This window comes from Trichechus manatus, unplaced genomic scaffold, assembly GCF_000243295.1.
Source record: "Trichechus manatus latirostris isolate Lorelei unplaced genomic scaffold, TriManLat1.0 scaffold00004, whole genome shotgun sequence".
Lineage (NCBI taxonomy): Eukaryota > Metazoa > Chordata > Mammalia > Sirenia > Trichechidae > Trichechus > Trichechus manatus.
The window spans coordinates 7224101-7245860 of record NW_004443940.1 but is presented as its reverse complement, the minus strand read 5'-3'; the positions used below and the strand labels follow the sequence as shown (position 1 = coordinate 7245860).

Sequence of the window (21760 nt, the reverse complement as noted above, 5' to 3'; positions counted from 1 at the left end):
AAGGTGAAAAAGTCTGCACTGTTGCACTTTGCTTTTCTGTTACATTTTTCTGGGTTTTGTCAAGACCTGTCTGCCCATGAGGCTGTGTCTTCCCTGAGACACTGTGTATTTGGCAGAGAAAGACCGAGCTCTGAGACTTGGCCTCTAATGGAGGAGCTTCCCCGCTGCACTGAGAGCCGCTGCTGTCTCCTTCCCTGCTCTGCTGGCTTCTGCGTTGATCATTCTTGACAAGCTTGTAGGGCTGGGCTTCTTTCTCTATCCTTTATATCACTGTCTGGAGAGGCTCCTAGGCGAGGTTGAAATCTGCAAACTACTGTGCATACTCCCTCCCACTGGTTTTCTGAATAGATAACCTACTGTGTTCTTTTTTCCTTTGCTTCACCTGCAGGGTCTGGGAGGTGCCCTGTACTGCTGTGTGATAATTAAACAGAGAAAAAAAGGGAAGCAGTATTTTCCAGGAAGTTGGAAATTGATTGGAGGAAAAACTTCTCACTGAAGTGCACTTATTTTAGCCAGCAGGATAAATTTTAGAAAATACTGACTTCACTTACTCATAGTCCTGATACCAAACTTGAAAAGATGGCACCAAAAAATTTAAAGCTTATATTAATTTTACTTTTGAACAAAGATGAAAAAATCTAAATAAAATATTAGCAAGCAAATCCAGTAGTGTGCTAACAAGTAAAGAATAACACCAACTAGTGTTTATTATAGGAGCTCTACAACAGTTGAAGGAGCCCTAGCGGCACAGTGATTATGAGCTCGGCTGCTCACCAAAAGGTCGGCAATTTGAATCCACTAGGCGCTCCTTGGAAACTCTGTGGGGCAGTTCTACTCTGTCCTACAGGGTCGCTATGAGTTGGAATCCACTCGATGGCAACGGTTTTGGATGTTTTTTGTTTTTTTGTTTTAGAACCGTTGAAAACTAGGAAACTGACAATTTTAAAAAATGTACTGATAGATGACAAAAATACAATTGGTAAATTATAATCTATATCTGATTAAATCTGTTGATAAACTAGGAATTAAATGATGTAATTTTAAAAATGCATCTCTTAACAGCTAACGTTCTTAAAGTGATATTAAAAGAAACATTTCTATTAAAGTTAGAGATAAGAAAAAGATGCTCACCATCACCAGTGTTAATTAACATTGTCCTGAAAGTTCTAGTAAAGAAAAGAAGAACGTAGACATTGAATATCAGGGAAAAAAAGATAATGATTTGTGACGCTAAGATTATTTCAGAAAAACGTGAGAAAATAACAAGAAAAACATTAGAATTTCAACTGAAGCATAGGTACATTACAACAGCTGGTTTCAAAATAATTATAAACATAATAGCTTTCCAGTGCATCAACATAATCCTTTAGAAAAAACTATAGGAAAATGACTGCATTTTTATTAGCAACCAAAAATGTTAAATCCACAGTGCCCAGGAACACAGTTTTTAAAGAAATGTGTAGGACCTATAGGAAGAAAAATATAAAACAGTATATAAAAAACATATTAGAAGCTTGAATACATAGAAAATACGCCACGCTTATGCATTGAAAAAACTTGATATGCTAATAATATCAATTTCCCCAAAGTTAATTTCTAAACTTAAAGCATTTCCAATACATATTCCAATAGGATTTTTCAAAGCGGGGATTTTATATAATTGATTCAGAGTTTATCAGGAAGAATGCATGTCCTTTGCCAAGAACATTCTTGAGATAATAATTGAGAGTCTTGATCTACCAGATATTAAAATATACTAAAAATCAAAAATAACCAAAAACGGTGTGGTACGATTAAAACAGGAGTCAGCAAAATAGATCAGAATCAGCCAAGTATAAATAAAATTCAGTGTAGGATAGAGGTAACAAATCAAAATGGAAATGACAGATTATTTTAAAAAAACTGTGTTCAGACAACAAGAAAAACACATGGCATTAAAAAAATTATATGTAACTAAATTAAATTATTGATGGACTAAAGATTTAAGAAGAATTTCTTAATCCTCAAGTAAATGAAATTATCTGTGCTTATTTATTAAGTTTTGGGTTGAAGGAGGACTCTTTAAGTACTAACAGAGAAATCGTAAAAGAAAAAAATGGATGAATTTGACATTATCAAATAATTTAACTTAAGATGATCACTGAAAACAAAAAAATAAATAAAACTTGGAAAAATATTTCAGCATATCACAGTCAAAAGGTTATATCCTTAATATATAGCATTTCTGCCATTTAATACGTGAAATTAAAGACTTAGAACATCTGCCAAAGTCTTGAACAGGCAATTCACATTAAAAATTAGACATAAATGGATAATAAATATACAAAAAAGTTCAACCTCACTAGTAAGACATGCAAACAAAAGTAACATTTTAATCATTAAAAGAGGGAAAGGTTTTCCAAAAATCAGTAGGAATATGGGGTAAGGAGTGCTCCTATATGTTGGGCCTATGTATTCTTCTTCTTTTTTTTTTTTGCTATTATGAATAAAATTTCTGTGAACATTTGTGTACACATATGTTTACATTTCTGTTGGGTATTTACCTCGGAGTGGAATTGCAGAGTATGAAAATACTCACTTTAGCAACGCTGATAGTTTTCCAAAGTGGTGTACCAATTTACATTCCTAACAGTAGTGTTTGCGAGTTCTGTTTGCTCCACATCTTTGCCAAAACTTGGTGTTGCCTTTTATTATGCTTTTGGTGAAAGTTTACAGTTCAAGTTATTTCTCATACAAAAATTTATACACATATTGTTATGTGACACTAGTTGCAATCCCTGTAATGTGACAACACATTCCCCCTTCCTACCATGGATTTCCTGTGTCCATCCAACCAGCTCTCGTCCCTTCCTTCCTTCTCATTCTGCGTCTGGACAGGAGCCGCCCATTTGGTCTCGTGTTATCTGCTAGAACTAAGAAGCAGACTCTTCACAAGTATTATTTTATGTTTTATAGTCCAGTCTAATCTTTGTCTGAAGAGTTGGCTTCAGGAATGGTTTCAGTTTTGGGTTAACAGAGCATCCAGGAGCCATTGCATCGAGGGTTCCTCCAGTCTCAGTCAGACCATTAAGTCTGGTCTTTTTACTAGAATTTGAGCTCTGCTCCACACTTTTCTCCTGCTTCGTCAGGGACTCTCTGTTGTGTTCCCTGTCAGGGTGGTCATTGGCCATGTAGTTCTTCTGGTCTCAGGGTAATGGAGTCTCTGATTTATGTGGCCTTTTGTCTCTTGGGCTAATATTTCCCTTGTGTCTTTGGTGTTCTTCATTCTCCTTTGCTCCAAGTGGATTGGGACCAACTGATGCATCTTAGATGGCTGCTTGCTAGCTTTTAAGACCCCAGACGCCACTCACCAAAGTAGGATGCAGAACATTTTCTTAATAAACTTTGTTATGGCAATTGACCTAGATGTCCCCTGAAACCATGGTCCCCAGACCCCAGCCCCAGCTACTGTCCCTCAAAGTATTTGATTGTATTCCGGAAAAGTCTTAGCTTTGGTTTAGTACAGTTGTGCTGACTTCCCCTGTAGTGTGCGTTGTCCTTCCCTTCACCTAAGATGATTCTTGTCTACTATCTAGTTAGTGAATTCCCCTCTCTCTCCCTTCTCACCCTCATATGTATTCTGATTGATGCTGCTAAATTGATAAAAGTTTTCTGAAGAACAATTTAGCAGAATGCCACAAAAGCCTTAAAAATATCTCACTCTCTGGCTGGACAACTTTTCTTCTAAGGCTTTACCCAAGGAAATAATCATGCATGTGTACAAAGTTCAGCTGAAAAATATTGATTACAAATTGTATATTGTAGCAAAAACTAGAAGCCCCTGCAGTGTCTAAGGAGGAGGGATTCTTTAAATTATGATACTTTGTAACCATTAAACATAGCCTTCTAGAAGAAATTTAACTACTTGGAATAATATTTTTGATTTACTATTAAGTGACAAAATAGGTTATAAAACTATTTAATATGACCCCATTTTGTTTAAGAATATGTACATATTTATACATGTCTTAAAGTGTACATTCATGCCCAATATCCAACAATACCAAAGTATCAACAATGATGAATCCTGGGGTGAAGGCGGAATGTGTATGCTTTTCATTCTATTCTTTTTGGTTATTTGTCTTTTCTAACTTATCTATAATAATATGCAATGCTTTTGTAATAATTAAAAACAATAAAGGTTATTTCAGATTTTTAATGATGATTTATAAAAACATGTAGTAACATTCATAAATGCTTAATTTATTACCTTAAATAAAAACAAATAAGCAAAATTATATATACCACAAGACTGTTGTTAGGCGCTGTCGAGTAGGTTCTGACTCACAGCAACCCTATGTACAATATAAGGAAAAGCTGCCCGATCTGCGCCATCCTCACAATTGCTGTGTGCTTGAGCCCATGGTTGCCGTCACTGTGTTAATCCGTCTTGTAGAGGGTCTTCCTCTCTTTTGCTGACCCTCTACTTTACCAAGCATGATGTCCTTCTCCAGGTACTGATCTCTCCTGATACCATGTCTCAAGCACATGAGGCAAAGTTTCACCATCCTTGCTTCTAAGGAGCATTCTGCCTGTACTTCTCCCAAGACAGATTTGTTCATTCTTCTGGCAGTCCATGGTATATTCCGTGTTCTTTGCCAACACCATAATTCAAAGGCATCAATTCTAGTTCAATCTTCCTTATTCATTGTCCAGCTTTTGCATGTATATGAAGCAATTGAGAACATCATGGCTTGAGTCAGGCTCACTTTAGTCTTAAAGTGACATCTTTGTTTTTAAACACTTTAAAGAGGTCTTTTGCAGCAGATTTGCCCAAGGCAATACATTATTTGATTTCCTGACCGCAGCTTTCATGAGGGTTGATTGTGGAGCTGAGTAAAATGATATCCTTGATGACTTCAATCTTTTCTGTTTATCATGATGTTATTTAACAGTCCAGTTGTGAGGATTTTTGTTTTCTTTATGTTGAGGTGTAATCTATACTGAAGGCTGTAGTCTTTGATCTTCATTAGTAAGTCTCTCAAGTCCTCTTCGTTTTCAGCAAGCAAGGTTGTGTCATCTGCATATCACAGGTTATTAATGAGTCCTCCTCCAATCCTGATGGCGTATTCTTCTTCATATAGTCCAGTTTCTCGGATTATTTGCTCAGCATACAGACTAAATAACTATGGTGAAAGCATACAACCCTGATGCGCACCTTTCCTGACTTTAAACAACGCAGTATCCCTTTGTTCTGTTTGAACAACTGCTTTTGGTCTATGTACAGGTTCCTCATGAGCATAACTGAGTATTCTGGAATTCCAATTCTTTGCAATGTTATCCATAATTTGTTGTGATCCATACAGCTGAATCACTTTGCATAGACAATAAAACATTGGTAAACATCTTTCTGGTACTCTGTTTTCAGCCAAAATTCATCTGACATTGGCAATGATATCCCTCATTCCACGTCCTCTTCTGAATCCGGCTTGAAATTCTGGAAGTTCCCTGTCGATGTACTGCTGCAAATGCTTTTGAAGGATCTTCAACAAAATTTTACTTGTGTGTGATATTAATGATATTGTTTGATAATTTCTGCATTCTGTTGGATCACCTTTCTTTGGAACGGGTGCAGATATGGAACTCTTCCAATCACTTGGCCAGGAAGATGTCTTCCAAATTTCTTGACATAGACGAGTGAGCACCTCCTGCACCGCATCTATTTGTTGAAACATCTCAATTGGTATTCCGTCAATTCCTAGAGTATAATTTTTCCCCATTCCCTTCTTTGCAGCTTGGACTTCTTCCTTCAGTACCACTGGTTCTTGATCATATGCTACCTACTGAAATGATTGAACACGAACCAGTTCTTTTTGGTAAAATGACTTTGTGTATTCCTCCCATACTCTTGATGCTTCCTGCCATGTTCAATATTTTCCCCATAGAATCCTTTAATATTGCAACTTGAGGCTTGAATTTTTTTCTTCATTTCTTTCAGCTTGAGAAACGCCAAGTGTGTTCTTCCCTTTTGGCTTTATAACTCCAGGTCTTTCCACATTTCATTATAATACTTTATTTTGTCTTCTCGAGCTGCCCTTTGAAATCTTCTGTTCAGCTCTTTTACTTCATCATTTCTTCTGTTCTTGTTAGCTGCTTGACATTCAAGAACAAGTTTCAGAGTCTCTTCTGACATCTATTTGGTCTTTTCTTCTTTCTATCTTTTTAATGACCTTTTTCTTTCTTCATGTATGATGTCCTTGATGTCATTTCACAACTCATCTGGTCATTAGTGTTCCATGTGTCAAATCTATTCTTGAGATAGTCTCTAAATTCAGGTGGGATGTACTCAAGGTCATACCTTGGCTCTCATGGACTTGCTGCAATTTTCTTCAGCTTCAACTTGAACTTGCATGTGAGCAATTGATGGTCTATTCCACAGTAGGCCCCTGGCCTTGTTCTAACTGATGATATTGAGGTTCTCCATCATTTCTTTCCACAGATGTAGTCGATTTGATTCCTGTGTTCTCCATTCTGTGAGGTCCATGTGTGTGATTGTTAAGATTGTATGTCAGCTTGGCTGGGCCATGATTCTCAGTGTTTTGGCAGTTGTATAATGTTGTGATCACTTCCCTGTTAAAAGTTGATATGCGATCACCCCCATGATGGAATCCGCTGAGTGGTACCAGTGGGGGCGGGGCCTATGGTGGCTCACTGCACCCTCAGCTTTCATCTCTCTGCCCTCCACTGGCCACTTCCTTCCTGCTCACCTTGCCAAAGTTTTTGGCTTGTTCTGGACCCAGCAGCTGCCTCTTGTCGTCTCACCTTGGTTCTTGGGACGTGAGCTAGGAGCTTACCTGTCGATCTTGGAATTCGTCAACCTTCACAGCCTGTGAGCGGGAGCCCTGCTCTCTGACCTGCCAATCTTGGGTTTGCCAGCTTCTGCAGCTGTGTGAATTGGGAGAGGCCTCTACCCTGATCCACAGACTTGGGACGTTCTAGCCCCTACAATCATGTGAGCTGTTTCCTTGATATAAATCTCTCTCTATAGATAGTTATATGCTTTACTGGTTTTGCTTCTCTAGAGAACCCAGCCTAAGACAATGTGTGTAGTCATTGTTTATGCTATTGAAAAAAGGTATTTGCAATGGAGAATCATGGGTCTTGTAAAATTCTAGCATGTGATCTCTGGTGTTGTTTCTACCATCAAAGCCATATTTTCCCTCTACCAATTTTTCTTCTTTGTTTCCAACTTTCATATTAAAATCACCAGTGATTATTAATGCATCTTTATTGTATATTTGATTGATTTCAGACTGCAGAAGTTGGTAAAACTCTTCAGTCTCCTCATCTTTGGCATTAGTGGTTGGTGTGTAAATTTGAATAATATGCATATTAATTGGTCTTCCTTATAGGCATATGGCTATTATCCTATTACTGACAGAGTTATATCTCAGGATAGAATTTGAAATGTCCTGTCTCACTATGTGGTTTGGCTGATATTCTGAGTCTTTAACACATTAGCTTCCAGACTCCTTATCATTCCAGCTGAGAAGAGAAAAAACTTTGGGAACAAATTTAAATAATGCCTCCAGTGGGCATTCAGTCACAAGGTTTTCTAGATTATTTTCTAGCTCCTCTGTGGAGAGCCAAGTCAAATTGTCAAGCTAACTAGCTATATTTCACCTTCAGGGCTGCCTCCATTTTGGTTCCCATTATGAATTCTAGGGCAATTTTAAACCCTGCTGGCTCTCTGGGACTATTTAGGAGAGTATTCCAGCTGTATGTGGGGTTTTATTTTGTTTAAACATTTCTAGAGTCAGACAGATTCTCTTATGAATACATATTAATTACTCAAGAGGACACTTCTTCACAGTACAATAAAATTAATTAATAAATTGTACAAGGTGAGTATTTAAGCTTATGTCCCTAATATGCCCCATGCCAGTAAATGTGCAAGTGAGACTTTTAAAATTAGTGCCTCAGTTATATTCTATGATAGAGATAAATGAAAGGTAGTTAGGGTGACTGTTCATGAGCTAGTTCATGCCCTGCATGAGCTCAGGCAGCTGTGTGATTTGTGAAGGCTTAGGGCACTGGATTGAACTATAAGATCAGAGCATCACTTATTATCTATTATCTGAATTCTATGACACTGAGAAGAAAGGAAAAGTGAAGGAATCCAGTAACCCTTGGAGTTTAAAAAATCCATGAGACTATCCTCATAGGGAAAACTTAGTTGAACTGAAGAAATAACATGTCATGATCCAACTGGAAGGATTCAAGGGTGCTAGGTAGCTTCCTGGCTCCAGGAAGAAAGCCCTTGTCACTGAAGACCTCATGGTCAGGCGAATGGAGGCTGTGGCGGAGACCTTCTGTCTAGAAGGCACACGACCTCTCTGGAGTACAGATCTGAAACATGAGAGTCTTGGTTTGTCAAAAGCAGCAGGCACTTCCTCATATTTGATGATTCATGTTAAGGAATATGGTAAACCCAGAAGAAAACTGGCACATATTTTTTATAACTTCAAGTCTCAGAAAAGAAACCCAAAGACTCAGGACTTTTTTTCATGTCAAAGGAGGCTTGGTGGCATAGTGGTTAAGCACTTGGCTGCTAACCAAAATGTTGGTGGTTTGAAACCACCAGCAGCTCTATGCTTTCATAAAGGTTACAGTCTTGGAAATCCTATGGGGTAGTTCTACTCTGTCCTACAGATAGGGTCGCTATGAGTTGGAACTGATTCCATCGCAATGGGTTTTCCATGTTCATGAATGACTCTGAAATGGGGGTTGATAAGAAGATAAAATGTAAAGAGGGTACAGAATTCAGTTAACTCTATCAGGTGGCAAAGAGGTTGATTTCAAACTAGGGGTGGAGCAGTGAGGCTCTGCATAATTCCATTTTTCTAAGTCAAATGACAAAATGTTAAGAGAAACATTGGGAAAGGGTAAAACTTGAAGGAAGCCAAGGAGATACAGGGTGCGCTGGGGCTGCAAAACTCAATGCCAGTGGAAGGGTGTGGGAGTACCCTGTGGGGGTGGAGCAGGCTGAGCTCCACTGTGGGAAGGGGCTCAGGGCAGTGGGCTGCAGCTCTGGCAAGACCCCTGACCGGCACGCTGGTATTCCAATCTTTGACTCAACCCCTGATTCCAGAACCTGTGACTGCTTACAAAAAAGATACTTCTGCCACTTCTGCTTGTGTAACTCTGTAACCCTGGGAAGGCATTTTTAAGAAGTAACTAGAGAACAAAGAAATGGTACTTTTGTGTAAGTAGTGTGTATATAGCGGTGAGTTTTGTGATTGCCATATCGCTTTGTGTATGATTTGTTTTTAAGATGTTGGAAATGAGAATATGATACATTAGAGAAGCTGACTTAACCAGATTTGTAATTTTGATTTAAATACTTCAGAGGATTTAACTAATGAATTTTGTAGCCAATGTTTAGGTGCTTAAGAGAACCTCGTTTACTAAATTTATAAGTTGAATTCTTAGGATGTTGAAATGCTGAAGAGAATTTAGTATGCTAGATTTAGGAATTCTGATGTATTAGGTTTGCAACAGCTAGGTGAGTGCTGAGAAAGATTTTGTTTCTCCAATTTATAAATCATCCTGCTAGGGATTTGAAGTTTTTAAGAAAACCATATATATTATATTTATAATTATAGTTTGAAATGTTCAGGGGAATTCAATTAATCGTGTTTATAAGTGTGGTTTAAATTTTTAAGATTATTTGATTTGTTAAGTTTATAAAATCTGTGACTAATTGAAAATATGTAAGATAGTTTTACTAAGTTTGAAAATGATGTTAAAATATTTAGGGAAGAACTCCATCTCATGTTTCTGAGCTAATTGAGCATTATTCATAGGACAGAGTAGAACTGCCCCCCAGCGTTTCTGAGGCTGTAATTTTTACAGACGCCAACTGCCACATCAGACTGCCACATCTTTCTCAAGGTTGGCTCAAGCCACCAACTTTTCAGTTAGCAGATGAGTGCTTCATCACTGCACCACCAGAGCTCCTCCCTAAGCATTAGTCAAAGAGAAAGGGAACATGAATGTTTAGCTTTTTAACACACACACACACACACACACACACACACACGATTTATAAGATTTATAAGAAAACTTTCCGGATTTATAAGATGTGTTTACAGACTAAAGAAAAACTAGATATTGGATTTACAGATTTAACTGAATATCAGTTAAAACACATACAGCGTTAAGAGGTTTTTGCTATGAACAAGTTCCCCCTCAGACATTAAACATGCAGACAATGAGTGGCAAATTTGTCAAAAAAAAGTCTCAAACGTCCTCTTGGGTACAGTAAGACCCTTATGTTGCTTCTTCGCCTGCAATCACAGTTTTTCTTAGCTGAGATAGAGCCCCCAAACTATCTTGAACGGGAGCATGTGGGCAGATGCCTGACACATAAAAGCTCATTGCTTGTTGTCTCCAAGCTGTGAGAGGGTGGAGAGTGGAGGCGATGCTAAAAGCAATGATTTCTAATAGTCTTTCCAAGTGGAAACAGAATCCCCACTGGCGCCATGAGGATGAGAAGAGACAATGAATTGGAGAGCATGCAAATGTAAGTATCATTATCAATTTTATTTATGTAAATCTGCTTTCTAGTTTCCAAGTGGCAAACATTAATATGTCATTATGAAAATGCCCATTTCAGCATTCTTGGAGTTAATTAAAAAACAAAACAAAACCAAAAAACTCCGTATTTTTTTCTCTGTACTTTTTGCTGTTTCTTTTCTCTCTCTTCTGTTTTTTAAAACTTGTCAGTCTTTCCCATATTTTCAAGGAGACTTATTTGCTCTGTCTCCAAGCTTCTTCAACATGATTGCATGGGGTTATAAGAGTATTCATGTCTTTGTCAATCCCCAAAGACTGAGAGTACAAGATCAAAGGCAGCGTCATACTGCCAACACACCTGGCACATAAAAAAAAACAAAAAACAACCAAGCTTATTGCCGTTGAGTTGACTCTTCCTCATAGCGACCCTATAGGACAGAACAGAACTGCCCCATAAGGTTTCCAAGGGGTGGTTGGTGGATTCGAACTGCAGTTGAGCTCTTACCCACTGCACCACCAGGGCTCCTGCTGGCACATAGTGGGTGCTTAATAATGGTCTGATGGATGGTCACTCCCTTCACTGCCATCTAGCTTTATCCTCCCTTACCACACTCTGCTGACATGCCTCTCACCGATCACTGATGATCTCTAACGGCAAATCCACTATCCTCATCATCTTTAGATTCCTATGATACTACTGAACACGACCAACTGCTCCCTTCTTGAAGTTGCATCTCTCGACCTTTGTCACGCCACATTATCATGATTTCTCTTCTTCCTCTCTATTTCTTCTTTGTTTCCTCTTCTACTGCCTGATTAGGAGCTCTGGTTGTACAGTTGTTAAAGCACTCAGCTGCTAACCAAAAGGTCGACCGCTGGAACCCACCAGCTACTCTGCTGGAGAAAGATGTGGCAGTTTGCTTCCCTAAAGATTATGGCCTTGGAAACCCTATGAGGCAGTTCTTCTCTGTGCTACAGGGTCGCTATGAGTTGGAATAGACTCATCGGCAGGGGGTTTGGTTTTGGTGGACTGCCTAATTGGGCATTCCCATGAATGTTGGGTCTCCTCTCTGGAAACATATGTAGAGAAGAGATCTCTAGTCTCCTAACTCCAATAACCCCATGTTTGGGACCTGAAATCTGCATTTTGAGCTCTGGCTTCTCAGTCTCAAGCTCTACATCTCAAGTTGCTTGGTGGGCATTTCCAAACAAATGTTCCTTTTTCACATCAAATCCAACATTAACTGTACTCACTTTCCTCCCATCAAAGTCTCCATTCATTCCCTCTCTTCCACTGAATCAGTCTGTCATTCTCTCCAAACATTGCAAATGTATACCTCCATGCTTTCTTTCAGTTTCTTCTACCTAGAATGTCACCGTTCTTTATTATCCTTTCGAGAAATCTTATCTGATCTTCAAGGCCTGAACCAATTGCCACCTTTGAGGTCTTCCTTGATCATCGCTGCTATAAGTGACCTCCCTCCTTTTCTCTTCCATAGAATTTGTCTGTACAACCCATGTGAAACATACCACTTAACACCTTATATTGTAGTTATCTCTAAATTAGGCCAATTTGCCCTACTATACACCATAAGCACTTTGAGGGAAGACATAAGGCCTTGAGTTAGGATTCATCACCTTACCAAGTGGCATCATCCTTTGAGGGATTGAAGATCTTTGTTTAAGTGAGTGTTTCTCTCTTATGATCCTCTTTTCACCATTTGATAATTCAACAATACAGTAACAAAATATGCTTGCTATGTGCTTTCACATTGTAAATTACTCTTTATGTCCACCAGATTGGACCTAAGTTTCTGCCAGTTTAAAAAATGAAAACAACCAATGACCTTGTCCATCCAGGGCATTGGGGGTTCCCAGAAGTAGGGACAGAATGTGGCAAGTCTAGTGGGGCAGAGCCTGAGAGGAGGTAGGCATTGAACCCTACAGGAAAGGGCTTGCAGCCTAACTAACCAACCTAAGGTATAACAAACTCAAGTTTGATCCAAGTCAACACTGACATTCAGTTTCCTGATTTGAAGACAGGGGCAGGTGTTGTGGATGAGTTTCTATTGAATAGCCATTCTCAGCATCAAAGGGGTGCTTGTCACAGGTTTCCAGTCCATCTAAATATGCACAAAGGATCCTGGAATCTGAGTCTTGACCCTGGGTAGGGTGGGGGAAGATTGCCTCGAGACAGACAATGGGGTCCAGGTTCAGACAACAAGATGAAGTTCAAGGACAGATTGCAAGTCAAGCAGAGACCTGGGAAGCAGGTTATTTAAGCTGGTAGCTGGGTATGGCTGGGGCAGGTTGGTATGGACACCAGAGATCCATGGGCAGTGTTTTTGTTGTTTATGCTTGTGTTGGCTCTCAATTCTTCTTTTACTTTCTCAAGGAGCTCATTCTCTCAATTGCCTTCAGCCATTACATCTATCTGGGCAATTCTATCTTTGGTCCTGACCATATCTCATATTATCCACAGGCCACTGACATTTGAATGTTTCCTTTCATTCAAACATAACATATCCAGAACCAGTCTAATTAATGAATAAGCTTCGCCTTCCCTCTCCCTGAAGTTGATCTCTCCTTCCCAGGTACAGAAGCAGAGACATCGGGCCAGTGCTTCTCTGAGCCTCCTGTTGCTGCACGTGTGGCTCCAAGTCAGTCTCCCTGTGCCCTTTCAGCCCTTCCTGTGGGGCCTGGGGATTGGTTCCCCTGCTCCCTTCTCAGATGTTGCTCTGTAATACTAGAATCATCCACTCGGTCACCACCGCTGCACACTGGGATTGTCGCCCCTCAGTATCCTCCAGCTTCTAATTTCATGAAACATCACACATGCATTTTAGTTTTTACAGTGGGAAAGAATTTTAAACAAATTTTAAGGGGAAAAACTTGCAGAGTTCCAAGAAGTAAAATCACTGGTGTTTGTTGGAATTTAATTAGAGGTACATCTGACCTTTTTTTAAGTTATATTTGTCTCTGCAATTTTTTTAAATTCTCGGTACCCACTGTCTTTAATAAATAATCCTTCCAAAAGGGATAGCGTTCTTTCTGTCTCTCCCTCACTTTTTCTCCTCCTCCTCCTTCACTTCCTCCAGCTCTTTCTCTCCTTCTCCTCCATTTCTCATTCTCTCTTTTTCCTCCCTCTCCTTTCCCCATTTTATAGAAATGTTACAGGAGAGATTTTAATTAGTAGTAAAATCTGCAGCTGAAGTTTTTTCTCTATGTACATTTTGCTTCTAGAGGCAAACTTGGCAAGTGTACCAAGACAGTTTGACCCAGCAATTCCATGTCAAGTGATTTATTCTAAAGAAAGAACCAGAGATGTTCTCAAAGATTTATGTCCAGGATGTTCATTTCCAAGTTACTTGTAATGATGCAAAATTGAAACAATTTATATCTAAAAATAAAGGAATGGTTAATGATTACAGCCATATAAGATAATGCAGCAATTAAAATTTCTATTTTGAAAAATATGCCATGGCGTGGGAAATTCTCATGATATAGTATTAAAGAAGGAAAAAAAGCCATTAAAACCGTTTTTATTATGACTCAAAATTTACCCTTTAACGTCTGAGCGAATGTATGTGGCATAAACAATGTTGTTGTCTTTAGTTGCGGTCGAGTCGATTCTGACTCATGGCGACCCCATGTGTCAGAGAGAAAAAATAATTACAAGCTAACATTCCAAGAGTTTAGCTGGTTATCTGTCAGTAGTGGGATTGTAGGTGATTTTTTACAGTTTTTCTTACAATTATATGTATTTCCCAAACGTTCTTATGGGACCATGTATTAGTTCGTTCATTTATTTACTCATTCTGTAAAATGTGACTATTAGGTGCCAAACACCCTACTATGTGCTGAGAAGACAAAAGCGAACAAGACAGAACAGACATGATCTTTGCTCTGCCCAGAGTTTATACGCCTTTAAAATTAGAGGGAAAGGTTTTTTAAAAATCAATTTCATTTGACCCAGTAATTCCACTCTTGAGAATCTATGCTGAGTAATAATCAAAAATGCAAAACAAAATTCTCAAGCATACTCATTAGAGCATTAATCATAATAGTGAAAAATGTAGAAATCACAAAAGTACCCAACAGTAGGGAAATGGTTAAATTAATAATAGCACATTCATATACTAGAATAATATGAGACCACTGAAATTATGTTTCTGATGATCTTTTAATAACATGGGGAATTGTTCACCATCAATACCAGTCGGGGGAAAAAAAGTAAGATACAATATTATGTAGAGTCTGACCTCAATTACATAGTTTAATACTCATAAAAGATATATTTAAAATGTTAACAAGTGTTATTTTGGGGATGGTGAGGTAATGGTTGATACATATTTTTGTGTCTATGCTTTTCGTGCTTCCAGAGTCTTCTGCAATGAGTGAAGGTTAATTTCACAATCAGGAAATCCATGTTGCTGCTTGTTTTTAGGCTTAATTCAAAGGTTGTCTGTTAAAAATTCAGGGAACGTACAAAAGATATTTTAACATTTCTCAGAGTCTGGATTTCCATAGTGGAGAAAGGAGAGAACATTCTTGTGGAGCGGAAGTAAGACCTCCTCCGTTTCTAAAACATTCTTGGGGAAGACTTGTATGCCAGGGAGCTGCATTCACCACAGAGGCCTCAGGGGATTAATCTTACACTCAGTAAGGCTAAGCAAGGAAAAATAGAAGGAGCACTTGGAGACAGAGACCTGGGCCTCAACCCTTAATCTACCCTACACTCTGTAACCTCCAGTATCTTGTTGGTACTCTCCTTGGGCCACATCTGTATAATAGACATGAGGACATTTCTTACTGCTGTCAATTTCTTCAGCTCTGGCACCTGAGATCCTCTGATCTCACTCAGGGTCAAGGTCCTGCCTATGGTTGGTCTGGAGAAAAACAGCAGTGGATCTGGGGACACCAGGGTCTTTGTACGCAAATCTGGTTCCCAGGCAACGCCCATGAGAACCCTGGTCCTGACTCCCTCTCCCAACCTTCTAAGTTCAAGGGAAAGAGCAAGGCTATGGAAGGTGGTCTTTCCATGTAGACCAAAGAGGAGAGAGCTGTATGCTGATGCTCCATCAGCTAATGAATGCTTCCTACCACACTGACCGGCAGGTGTCCCCATAGTTCATGCAAGGTCCCAACACAGTACAAAATACCAACTTTCCCCCTAATTTAGGGGTCATCAAGAAAGCACGAGTGAGGTTGAAATGGCATCAGATCTCCCTGTACCTATATTTGGTTATATATCATTCTATGGCTTTTCTAAGTTTAAGGGGGGCTGCTGTCACGTTAAAGAAGCAAGTCAGTGCATAAAGATTTACAAGCCTCACCTTCAGCAAACGGAATATTTGTAAACCAGAGTAGCGTAAAAGATGAATGTACATAATAATTCATTTCACTACCACTTTGAATAATTGGTTTACCTTTACATTTCAAAGATAAATTGATTCACTACAATTTGTTTTACACACAATTTATCAAGCACATGAGAGTTGCATAAAGGAAGGTGTACACAGACCTCACAAATCAGCATTTGGATGAAGGGTGGGAAAATAGATTTCCTTGATTTAAAAAGTGTTCATTGACTACAGAACCCAAAAGAGACCTCATATCAATTGCAAATCATAAACAGTTTTTAAAGAAAAGGGTTTAGTAGTTTAGGATTTTTCTTTTTTTTTTTTTTTTTTGATGTTTTCCACCTAGCTCCTTTGGGTTACTTGCATTTATTTCCTTCAGCAAAAACATCAAAAGAACCCATCCTAAAATCATAGTGGCAGGTGTTTTAAACATACCTCCAATCCCAGGTAAGTATTTAAGACCTGTGCACACAGAGGCATACGTACTAGAGACCTAAGACACCCATGGAAAAGTCAATTCCAATAGAGCTGCACTCTGATCATCAACCTGCCATCATACCACCTGCAGAGCAATTCATTCCAGGACGGAGCCCTAGTGTTTGAAAATGCCAATCTTTTCACTTTCAATCAGCTTCTGAAACCCTAACCTGTTTGTTGGTTGCAGAAAAGGAAGCGCTCTCAGTTGCCTTTGCAAAGCAAGTCTGTCTGTGGATACAGACAGGCTAAAAACAATGACCTTACATTGCAAGAGATATTTAGAAAAACTCGCAGGTAAGCCCCCGGATCCCTGTCCGTGGAATTCCTTAAGAACCATGTGGCTGCCTCGCATTTCTGCATGAGCACCTCTAATGGCATAGGAGGAGCTGAATTAGAATCCTGAGGCTCTTATCTTTCTGATGAAATGCTTTTCATATCAAAACTCTATTGGACAGTTAAGGTGGAAGCAGAAAGTCCCCGAATCTTCAGGAAAAAGAAAAAAATAAGAAATATCACTTAGGCAATATTTAAACAAAACACAAAGGCAACAAGAGGCTGCCCAACAGAATAGCAGACCTGAAGGGAAGCACAAAGCCCCAGGCAGGGGACGGCCCCTTGGCCAAACCTTTGTAAGCCCTGGGTAAACGCTTCAAGCCCTCAGGGTAAAGGAGAGAAAGAATCTACGGAAAGGGGCAAGGCAGGGGTTCTAAGGAAAGTGTCAGGGAGATTTGTGGAGAAGGGATGAAGAAAGGGAGATTAAATGAAGAAAAAAAGGGTATGTGAGGAAAGGATCTGTGAAACGGGAGGACAGGAGAGAGGAACTAGAAAAGAGAGTGGTGAGATAAGATCAAGTTCCGCATCAACAACTCACTCAGGTGCTGTCATAAATACCCCCCCTCCCACAACACTAGCGGCCAATCTCCACCTTGGACCATCCACCGTCCAACTCCAAACCTCCATGGCAGCGCCATGGTCCTCTGTGGACTCTTCCTCCCTTGTCTACAAGGGGCAAGCTCACCTATCAAAGGCCACGGCTGTCATGGAGTAGATACTGGCGAAGACAGCAGCGATGGGGAAGAAGTTGTGGAACTTGCAGTAGAACAGGCCGTAGTACCACTCGTTGTGGACAGCGTAGGTGAAGTTCACCACTGTATTGAACGCGGCCATGGAGGCCTCCGCGAAGGCCAGGTTCACCAGGAAATAGTTGGTCACTGTCCTCATTCTCTTGTGGGCCAAGATGATCCACATCACCACCACGTTGCCCACCACGGAAGTCACCACTATGACTGTGTAGGCAGCTGCCCAGAGAACAATTTGCCAGGCCGGCTGCACGAACTGGTTGGGCTCTGAGGTGTTGGTGGAGATGTTAGGGGAGAGGTCTGAGTCCACTGAGAGGACGTTATCCATTCCGATGCTAGGCGGTTAAGTCCTCGTCTCTGCACACACCCCCTTTGCAGCAGGGTCCTGTACCGCCGCCCGGAGTTCAGAGGCCTGCTTAACCCAGACAGGAGGGTGGAAGGCTGTTTCTGGGCAGAACTCTCTCCTTGCAAGCAGGAGACTTGGCGCTCAGAAAATAAACGCTTCTGGATGCGCTGTCTGTCTGCCCCTCGTGGTTCTGAATTCCTCCACTTTCAAGCTTCGCGAAGCGTTGGAGTTCAGAAATTTGGGGATAGCGTCTCCCCTGCGTTGAGAGGAAAAGAAATTCCACAAGTTCCGATTCCAAACGGCAGGAGAACCCTCCCTGCCTTTCTGCACCTGCTGCTCCTTGCAAGCCTTACTCCCCCTTTCTGCGGCGGGAAACGCGAAGCCTTGCGCTGCGTGAGTACTTGGCACTAGGGGCGATCCGTCACAGAGAGATCTGTGAAAGTTCTGAGTCTATGTCCAGGAAGGGGTCCTGTGTTCAGCTGGAGATTTTTCCTTTGCTTTCGCTGCCGCTGCTGCCACCGCCGCTTGCAGCTTCGCAGGGGCCTCTTGGCTCGGGTCCCGCTGGGCTCGGGAGTTAGCAGAACCTCGGGAGGCGTTGCGCCTGAGGCTTTTATAATCCGCTACAGAGACGTCACCGGGAAGGGGCAGTACCTGGATTGCGTACTCACTAGTCCCTGTGCGCAGCGCGGCAGCCGCACCAGCTGTTGGCAACTGTCTCACCCCACCGCTGCAGCCACCACGCCTTTTGCCGCTACCTGCTTGAGCGCCTGTCAGCCGGGTGGCCCGGCGCAGACTCCGCGAGGGGGCGGCAGGTGGCTTTGGAGTAACTGCGCCAGATGGAGTCCACAGCTGAAACCACAGTTGCCCCGGGGGTGCCGGGGGTAAAGGACGGATTTGAGAAACAGCTGGGGCGGAAGACACTTAGGGAGCGCGGCCCTGAGCGCTGCGACAGCTCTGCAGAGGCGCCTGCTGTGGAGGTGGGAGTCAGGCAAGTGTGGGGACGACGTGCCAGCGCTGCGCTCCGGGCGGCGCTCCAGCCAGAGTGCACCGCAGGCTCGCTCCAGCTACTAGCAGAAGCGAGAGGCGAGGATGCCAGATTCCAGGTGTCCGGAAAACAACTTTCCTGGGGTTGTGATTAGAAAGCACCTACCCGCCTCCCCACCACCCCGCTCAAATCCTTAGTTTCTTTCCGGAGCAGGTATGTTACCCTGGGAACAGCGATGGGATCGAAGCTTTGGGGACACCTTCCCCAACCACCCTTGTGGCTTGACCTCTCATTCCAGGAGAAGCTCCGGCTGAACCCTCCGACTGAGCCCTTCTTCCAGGCACGGGGAACTGGACTGGGCTCCCTGAGAAGCTTGGTGAGCTCAGGAGCCACCCGTAAGCAGCTTGTTGTCCAGACGCGCGGCTCTGGGCCGTCCGCCAGCATCCACTGCAGCCTCGCGCTCGCCGCCAGGGAACCTGGCAGCCTCTGCCTCTAAGTCCCCAGAGCCCGCGGGTCAGAGCGTGGCTGGGAGTGGTGTGCGGGACTCTTCCCCCTGTCTCCCTCCCAGTTTACCTAGGGACTGGAGACAGTCTGCCCTCCTCCTCTCTACTCTCCCCGCACCCCGCTCCGCCCCCGGCGGGCTTTGAAGGCCTCATCTCCAAGTCCAAGGCCATTTCAAACCGTTGAACTAGTGCCAGGCACTGGGAGGAGGTGGGGAAGGGCTCGCCAGTTGGCGCGAACCGTTCTAGAGAAGCCAAGATGGGCTGAGCACGTTCCAGCCGGGTTGCCTTGAGAGATGCAGTTCCGCTGGGGAATTGAATCGTCGGAGATATCCTGGGGCCAAGGCACCCCTCTGCCCCTCCTCGCCCCCCTACCCTTCCACTGAGGTGCCTCGGAACTGCGGAACGCGGGTGGAGATGGGTGGCACTGTCCCAACGCAGAGGTTCGGGTTGGCGCACGCCGGCACCCTCCCGGGGAGCTATGTTTATGCACTAGCTCTGTCTGGTCGCGCGCCTCTGCGGCGAGCGCGCAAAGTATCTACCAAGAAGCGCTTTAAGGATCGGAAATTAATTGTACTGACTTAGGCCAGGCTAAAACCAGATCCCCTCCAGAGTGCGGGGAATCTCCGAGTTCACTCTGGTTTTGTTGAAGCCTGGGATTTCAGTGTTTCTAGGAACCGCAGCTTGCTCTGCCCCTGTCCTCCCAGGTGCCCCTAAACTCTAAAGAGAAAATTCCAGTCATGCCTTGAAAAAAGAGCGCCCCCTTATTTAGAGGGGGCAACATAGGAGATCCTTCGTGTGGAAGGGAATGAGAGGGTACTGACCCTGTGTCCATGCCTTCTCCACCTTGAATCTCTCGTTGCTGCCTCCACCACCTCGCAGGGCTGAGGGCGAAGCGTGTGTGAGTGTGTGTATGTGTGTGTAAGAGGGAGAGAGAGGGAGAGAGGGAGAGAGAGACAGAAACACACAGAGAGAAAATGAATGAATGAATTATTCTCCACCTTTGGTTTTTCCTCCGAAGCTGTATAAAGCTCTTTTCCTCTTTCTCCCTGTCTGGTGGGGGCACGCTGACATTTTCAGAAGGAACTTTACTCCTACTTGGGGAGGAGAGGAGAGGAGTGGCTAAGGAAACCAAAAGTATAAATATTTACCAGCTTATCCTACATTGGTGGTGCAAGTTGATCTATTGAACAATAGCGCTGGGAACTGGGGATACAGCAGGGGCGAGGCTTACAATCTACTGAAGGAGAAAGAAGCAATTAACCACACAAAACCAACGGTATTATGATGAGCCAAGATACAGGGTCCCGAATGAGCCTGGAGGAGCGGGCGACTAAAGTAGACAATGAGGGCTATCAGGGATAGGGCAGAAAATCGTATCTGTAGAGAGACCTGAAGAACCGTTAGTGATGCAAAGAGGCTGGGAGTGAAAAGGAGAATATTCTAGACCTAGGTTTTATACATCCAACCGTCACTCTGCTGAAAGCCCCACAAAGGCTGCCTCTCTAACTTAGAATAACATCTACACTCCTTACTCTGACCTTCAAGGCTCTTTCTGATTTTCCCCTGTCCACCTGTCCCTCTTCAAGTTCATACAACTCTCCACCTAGCTCAATAAGACCCAGCCACACTGACTGTCTATTCCTGTGGCTGTCATACTTATCCTGGCCTCAGGGCCCTTGCAGAGGGAATGCCTGGAATGCTGTCTCCTCAGATCCTTGCATGGCTGACTCTTGCTTCATTCAGGTCTCAGCTCAGCGCCTGTGAGAGGCAAGTCGAATCACCCCACCTAGCGTCTTCCATTCCCTCACCTGTCCCTCCTTCCCTCTTATCTAATCTTCAGTCCAGGACAGCTCAGTTGCAGGGAGAATGGAACCAAAGTCTTGTTCCTCTTTGCCACCTGTGAGGAGGACTTCCTCACACACCAGCTCCACTTCCTGACGGAGGTAAAGGGGATGATTGATCTTCCTGGGTGGGGAGAACTTTCTGTAGCCTGAAAAAAGTTTCTAAATGGTTTCTAAACCAGAGCCCTAAATTCATGTGAAAGATTTGCTAAGCCGCCCGCGGTGAGCTGCACTCCTGGCCCTGGTATGTGCATGCGGCTTGCCGAGGTTCCTCGTTCCTATGCCCATTTTCTCATAGCTGGTAGTGCCATGTTGCTTCACACTCAAGAGCTAATCAAAGCAAGTCTCTTTCAAAGCCCAATGTTACTACAGTTCAGATCAGTCTGGACCCCAATGCTCATCTCAATTCCTATCCGGGTTCTCAAATGCTTTACAAAGACGTTAAGGTGCACGTACACGTATATGCTCTCTCTCTCTCTCACACACACACACGCTCACTTGAAGAAACACCTGGATTGATAAACTTGTCTAGGATCCGGTTTTCCCTCTGCCTGTCCTAAACCCGTTGCCATGGAGTCGATTCTGACTCATCATAACTCTACAGAACAG

General features: G+C 42.5%; 1 protein-coding gene across 1 annotated transcript in view; it reads right to left on the bottom strand.

Annotated features, from left to right (window-relative positions):
* TACR1 (tachykinin receptor 1) overlaps nt 1-17804 on the bottom strand; it is a 116794-nt gene extending 98990 nt beyond the window's left edge. Inside the window, exon 1 of the mRNA XM_023731769.1 lies at nt 17416-17804. Coding sequence (XP_023587537.1) covers nt 17416-17804 — 389 coding nt within the window. The remainder of the gene's footprint in view (nt 1-17415) is intronic.
* Between the last annotated feature and the right edge of the window lie 3956 nt (nt 17805-21760).